This window comes from Apis dorsata, unplaced genomic scaffold (assembly GCF_000469605.1).
Source record: "Apis dorsata unplaced genomic scaffold, Apis dorsata 1.3 scaffold_92, whole genome shotgun sequence".
In the NCBI taxonomy this organism is placed as follows: Eukaryota; Metazoa; Arthropoda; class Insecta; order Hymenoptera; family Apidae; genus Apis; species Apis dorsata.
Window position 1 is genome coordinate 624,084 of NW_006263390.1, and position 7,104 is coordinate 631,187.

Below are 7,104 nucleotides of genomic sequence, written 5' to 3' on the forward strand. Positions count from 1 at the left end.
GTCAATATGTAGCATTAAATATGTTGAAAAAGGATGTTAAAGGATAATGAGAATAATGTCGAAAGACGTGGATGAGGCAAAGCGAGCTTGTCGTTTCTCACGTGGTTGGTTACAATGGCTAATAGGTACGTACACATATATGTGCGCATATACAGATTGTGTGTACGATCAGGGAAGAAGAAAACCAGGAACCAGACGGTTGTCTGGCCGCTTTGCGCCGCTTGTTCCACGGGAAAACTTTACTAATGAAAGTAGCGTAATTGGCCGGTAACTAAATCATGTTGTATGGTCAAAACGAATCATGGTTCTCTAATTTTCGTTTAAATTGCCTCGATAAGCAGACTTTCGAGAATGTTAACTTACTTTATCGCGAATGCACGATGATCATGCGTTATTATTCTAATTCGTTGAAATTGGATAGAAATCAAATAACATCGAATTGAATTTAAATTAACTTTAACACGAGAAATATACGTATAGGAAGGTATAAAAGAAAGGGTTAAAAATTAGAAATAAACTAGAAAGAGGAAGAAGACGAAAAAAAAGAGGAAACAACTGTTCGATAAGGAAGACTGAAAAATGACGTGTAGGCTGTACGTCTGACTAGTCACAGACGTTATTCGTCTAGCTTTTACGCTTCAATGGAAGAATCTTAGTGAGGAGAATTATTTTCGTGTTGTTTCTCGAAACTTATTGTTCGTGTTTTCTCGAAATTTAAAAATAGAAAATTGAAGAAAAATAGAAAATAAAAAAAATAATTGTATCGAAACGATATTCGAATGATAGAACGATTAGTATATCGATAAGTAGATAAATCTAACCTCTAAACGAGGTTAATACACATACGCATAAAAATGCACGAGCATATACAATAGATCTGATTAACGAGGCCTGTAATTAATTGCTCTTCTATCTCACAAACTCTACCGGAAAAGAGAAACGTGAACGCGAATCCTTGGTATTTTTATCGGCAAGTAGCGTTAATTACCGTGGTAAAATTACCGATATCATCTTGGTAATCCAGTAAAACACTACCAACTGCAAAATTATTTCCACAGGAAACTCGATTCGTCGTGCAAGCGATTTCCATCATTTTTTTTTATCCCAACCAATTTTTACATTGAAATATGACTCTTGGATTTTTCCTAATTCATTTTTACTTACGTTTTCAAAATCTGAAGAAAAAAAAAAATAAATAAATAAATGAAAGAAAAAAAAAAAAAGTGAAAAAGAGACACGAGAGAATTTAAGCCTAGCCGACTTATCTATGTGGACAACAGAGGTAAAGGACTAGCGGATAAGATAACGTATCGTGAAGGATAAACAGTGGCTCATGACAATAGTAGTCGTGCATCCCGAAGCTTCCGGTTTCGCCCATGAAAAATAAAGCATCCCGTAATGTGAGATAACGACACACATTTTCGTGGACGTGGATTTTATCGCTTTGCTTATTAAATTAAAAAAATAAAAAAGAAGAAAGAAAAAAAAATCGAGGAAGAAGAAAATTTAATAGTACGTCCTCGACGTCACGATTAATTAAGGGCAGAATCGCGTGACCGGAAACGAATGAGAACCGTACCGAGTGAACTATGTAGGCATAGTCCTGTGTTTTCATTTTGCACCACGAAAGCCGTAACGCTCTCAAAGCGATAAGAAAAAAATTTTTGAATATCGATTATTGCGTGTAACAGTTAACTAACAATTATAAATTTTAATCGAATCAAAGATAAAAAAAAAAAAAAAAAAAAAAAAAAAAAAAAAAAAAAACGAAAGCGAAATCGAAGCGTGGCGAGTATAGAAATAGGCGTGAATTAATTTCGATTACGTAGGAGGATTCTATTTGGATGAAAAAAATGGTAGGATGAAACGTGAAACGTTTGAAAGAAACCATCAAATTTCGATTATGCGTGGCCAAATACAGGTACGCATGTATATATATATATATATATATATATAAGCAGAAGAATCGATGAGTTATCGCATAAGAAAAATTTGCTGAACGCGTAACATTTTATATGTTATTTCTTGTACGAATCACCAGTCGAGAATAGCGAAGCGAGGAGAGGAGTACGAGACCATGATAGAAATTGCGCTCGATAAAACACGCTTCCTATTATTTTTGTGTTTCTTTAAACGGCCGTCAAAAGAATTTTTATTACGACACAATGCGCCACTCGAAGAGAAATTTATCTCTCTTGTGTACCGGTTGAATGCTCGTAGACGGTGCATTTCGGTCCGTTTATGAGCATAGAATGGGATTTACATACACATGCAGAGACACGCGAGATCCCGCCACCCCTATTTAATTCCATATTACCCTTCCTGAAAGGAATAAAAAGAAAAGAGAGAGAGAGAAAAAAAAAAGAACGGATGTGAGATCCGGTTCGAGGTCGATTTACGTGTTCAAGGCTCGAGAGCGTGTGACATGACCATTAAAACACAATAGATTATTTCGAATCGAGGGAACTCTTATGTATATGATTAATTTCATAAAAATACACGTGAGAATTTGTAATTGACTTCCTTAGTTTTGTCAGGAAGCAAATAGTCAATCCGTTGTCAACTTCGATATGTAATCAAAATCTATTTCCATCACGAAAGATCGTACAATTACGATATACATATATATTATATATACGTAATATGTAAAAGGATACAATTTCTCTATTCGTTCGAAATTTAATCGCGATGAATTAATGCAACAGAGCATAATAGATAATAGATATTTATAATTATAATAATATATAAAATAAAAATAAATCCTTATTGCAATATAATATTTTCATTTTTATTCGATAAAAAATTTCAACGATGTCGATACTATTGTCTATGGAAATGTATCCGTCAAAATATTACATCGTAAATAGATATAATAGATATACGTAATATATATATATATTCTCTTATATGAGAAATTCCAATAAATTGTACATATACTATATATATATATATATATGTATGTGTGTGTGTATAATAACAGACGATGACGATAGACGTGCCAATTGGAAGTGCAAAAGTAATCTGTAGGTCAACTTGCTAGGAAATTCATTTAATAAAGAAGAACGAGACAAGGTGCCGTTACGATTGATCGAGGACGACTTCTCGATTGCTGCTTTCATTTGTATTGAGCGCAGCTAACTCGACGATCCAATAATCGATGGATTCATATAAAAATTTTTTTTCATTTTGCTTCTCTTTCTATTCTATTTTTGAGTTCGATGAAAAAGAATTTTCGCTAAAATGAGTTGTAACCAGATAACGAAAAATTATATATCATATATAATATAATATCTTAGTTTTAGTTAAATTTATCTCATATAATGAATTATCGAATGATTATGTAATATCTTCGAGAGCGAAATCGATAGATATTGTTTTTACCATTCTCTTTCTCAATAAAATTCTTAAAGCGAATGAAGAATGACAATACCATTCCTTTTCCTCTCGAAAACCAGATACACGTAAAAATAAAAGTAAAAACGATGTATAAGACCGTCGCAAATTTGTAAATACAAAAAGAATAATCGCGACGAGTAAACGACTGTGAAGTAAGAGAAACGATCGATAAATTTAATTATATGCAACATTCATTCTTTCTCTGACTGCTGAAATTCTTAACTTGGTATCATTATCACAAAATCGTCAAGTCATTGATACAAAGGTAAATGATAAGATAATAAAAAATGGATGAAAATAAATATATCAAGAGATTATAATTAACAATACGTTTGCAGTTTATATCAAACAATTTTTCTACTCTGCAATTGTAATTTTATGAAAACGCGCGATTTTGAATATTGTAAAAATTGGCATCTCAAAATATTTGGCATATGTATCCGTTTGTCATAGATTCGATTTAATGATTTTTTAATTGGACATACAATATCAATATTTTAATATTCATGTATTCTTCATGTTATCGAAATAAATTATAACAATAACATAATATTCCTTTTCCTTCTCATATAAAAATAAAAAACTAAAATACATTAAAATAGATTATGGTTCGGTGAGATTAAAGTATGACCTATTTTTATATATATAATTAAACATTCGAATGAAAGTTTACCAATATCGAAAAATCGAAAATAAAGATAAATAGAAAATGATTCGATGTATTTGATGGATTATACGCATAGATTAAAGACAAGATACATAGGATAGTAAGATACGGAAGAAGGAAAACCTTTCTCTCATATAATGATTATTCAAGGCATTCCATGTGTCATCCGACAGCAGCATCATTTTATGTAACACGATTCGTGTAATCGTGATCCTTTTTCGCCGGTGTAACTAACACACAGGGAGGCTCAAAGATGGCCACTTCTGTCTTTCGCTTATCAAAGTTTTCCACACATTATTTAACTGACTATATTTTATTTTTATTACGATCCTTTAATTGTCCGATCAAAAATAAAATAAGGATTAATTATCGGTACTTACGATAACGACGAATTCCGTAATATTCCAGTGATCCGCTTCGGAAGCACTTCTGTATCAAAGACAAATCCACCACCTGATCTCAAACTTTCAAGATCGAGAAGCTCGTTTCACTAATCGGATCAACTTTACACTCAATTATTTTAACGAAAAATAGACAGATGCTTGGCATACAATTCAAAGATCAACGAAAACACTGTGTCGGGAGAAAAATCGTAAATAATACGCGAAGCACACGACTCATCCGTAAATTCGATCGGTTTCGATCAGTTGTCGTAAACACTGGCCGCCATATTCCTTCAGCACCTGTCAATATCAGCGAATATTACTGCCATCTTGCGGCAATCGCATCGATGTAAATATTAACGCCATCTATCAGTATTCATGCATAATATCTTTTCAAATTAAATTATTTATCTATTGTCGCTTATTTTGATAATTATTTTATCGACGTAAAGAATATTATTGAATAATTATATTATTTTTTACTTAAAAATATCCATATATAGTTTATTATTGACATTTGAAGCATGTATATTAATATCGATACAAAAAGGATTGTCAAATGTTTGATTGAATAAATAAAAGTATACAATGATAAGATAATTATGGTATAAACAATCACATGTCAGAAAGAGGGATATACGTACATATAATAATTAAATATGTACTTTCTTATAATAATTGGAATATAAATGTATTTTGGAACTATTCATGTTATGTAGTATTAGCGATAAATGATGAAAGGATGATATGATAATTAAGAATAATACTAAAATAAATAAAAATGAATTAATCAGCGAGTAATGTGCGAAGATGTCGAACGAATTACACAAACGCATGATTTGCGAAATTCCTATTATGAATGTAAAATATATGTATCGTGCAAGAATCCATCATTTTCAATGAATAAAAAATATGAAATAAATATAAAAATTTGATAATTCATGGATACTTGCGCGTACGATAAGGGCTGTCAAATGCGTATCGTGAAAATCACTTATCTACGAATTGCAACGTTGTTCAAATGAGCAATTTAATAGAATTCAATCTCGGTCGAATAATTTTTTTCTCGAAAAGAGAGAATAATATTAAAATTCCATTTCAAAAAAGAACAGATATAAAAATTACTCGAAAAATTTGATTCGATTATATAAAATAATATCGATCATTTTTAAGAGAATATTTTTTTGGAGAGAAAAAGAGATAGAAAAGGAGACAACAAAAATGTAAATAGATCGAATTCCATGAAACTAATATAAATAATTCTTAGGTTCTTCAGTTGGTTGACCGCATACGCCATGATACTTCTTCGTGACTATACTTCGACTGCGACAGTTTTCGATTTCCAGAAAACATTCATTGCTGTAGGTCATACCATCGGTACCGCAAACAGGGTCATAATAAGGTGGGCAAATTTTTTGACAACCACGGAATAAGAAGCCTTGTACGCATCTCTTCATGGGCACTACATACACGTGTTTCCTAAATGGAACATTTAATTATCATTACTGAATGCGTTAAACATTTCATCTACTTAATCGATCAAAAACGCAATTATTACTTACCCACAATTGTCCCTTTTCATTTCACATTCATTACGATAAAGTTTGTTGTCGGAACCACAAACAAATTGACGTTCTCCGCTACAGATCTGATTGCAAAGCGCGGTAGTACGACAATGTTGCGCTGGCACTTGAACCACCCTCTGACCACATGTCTCGCGTCGTAGATGGCAAAGAGATCTAAAAACATACGAGTATGATTTATAAATGTGATTAATATTAAAAATTAACATTAAAGAAAAATATATTTGTCAAAAGAATGGAATGATATAAAAATGATAGCGAAAAGAAGAAAGTTCATTTTTTTTTTTTTTGCAATAAACAAAATAATTTATGATTCGCAATTTCCTAAAGGAAAGAGTCTTGAAACGGCAAATGGCCTGGAATTTAAATAACATTCTTAATCACCGATAAACGTTGCCATCGCTTCCACAAACTGGTTCCTCGGGTACCTCGCTGCAATCTTCGGGGCACTGTTCGGTTTCCTTCAAGGTCGTACATTCTCCAACGTGAGCCAATTGAATGCCCTTCCTGAAAGGCAACGATAACAACGTGTCAAGAATCAACGATTAATCTACAACTATTTATCTTTGAATGGATCTTCTTTGAGAAATAATTATCTCTTACGACTTACAAGCATACTGCCACATTTAAATGACATTGATTCGGATACGTGTTCGCGTCGCTTCCGCAAACTGGATCCACATCGTTTCCGCATCTTTGCTGCTGTTTCGTGCATTTAGTCAAACGGTTTTTACATTTTTCAAAATCTACTACTGTCACCTTTCTTCTTGCTTGCCTGAGAAATGAAACACAGAAAATTAAATAACTTAAATTATAAACACAATATTATATAATATTTTATTAAAATTGGCCACACTAACCCGCAATTAAGCATTTGCATCTCACATTCGTTCCTATATATACTCCCGTCTGATCCACAGGTTGGCACTTCTGGCTCGTTTTTGCAATCCAAGGGACAAGCGTTGGTTTGGCCGCCAGATGTCCGCTCGAGCGACACGCAATATGACATCGGCACCTCGAACACGTGTTTGCTAAACGATCGATCAGGTATATAAAAAAAAAAAAAAAAAAAAAA

The 7,104-nt window shown here is 32.5% G+C and overlaps 1 protein-coding gene across 1 annotated transcript in view; it reads right to left on the reverse strand.

The window, feature by feature from the left end:
- Nucleotides 1-4,921: 4,921 nt before the first annotated feature.
- LOC102681623 (agrin) overlaps nucleotides 4,922-7,104 on the reverse strand; it is an 18,069-nt gene continuing 15,886 nt past the window's right edge. Inside the window, exons 5-9 of the mRNA XM_006611691.2 lie at nucleotides 6,890-7,060; nucleotides 6,640-6,804; nucleotides 6,414-6,536; nucleotides 6,009-6,185; nucleotides 4,922-5,925 (exon numbers count right to left, since the gene is read on the reverse strand). Coding sequence (XP_006611754.1) covers nucleotides 5,694-5,925; nucleotides 6,009-6,185; nucleotides 6,414-6,536; nucleotides 6,640-6,804; nucleotides 6,890-7,060 — 868 coding nt within the window. The 3' untranslated portion in view covers nucleotides 4,922-5,693. The remainder of the gene's footprint in view (nucleotides 5,926-6,008; nucleotides 6,186-6,413; nucleotides 6,537-6,639; nucleotides 6,805-6,889; nucleotides 7,061-7,104) is intronic.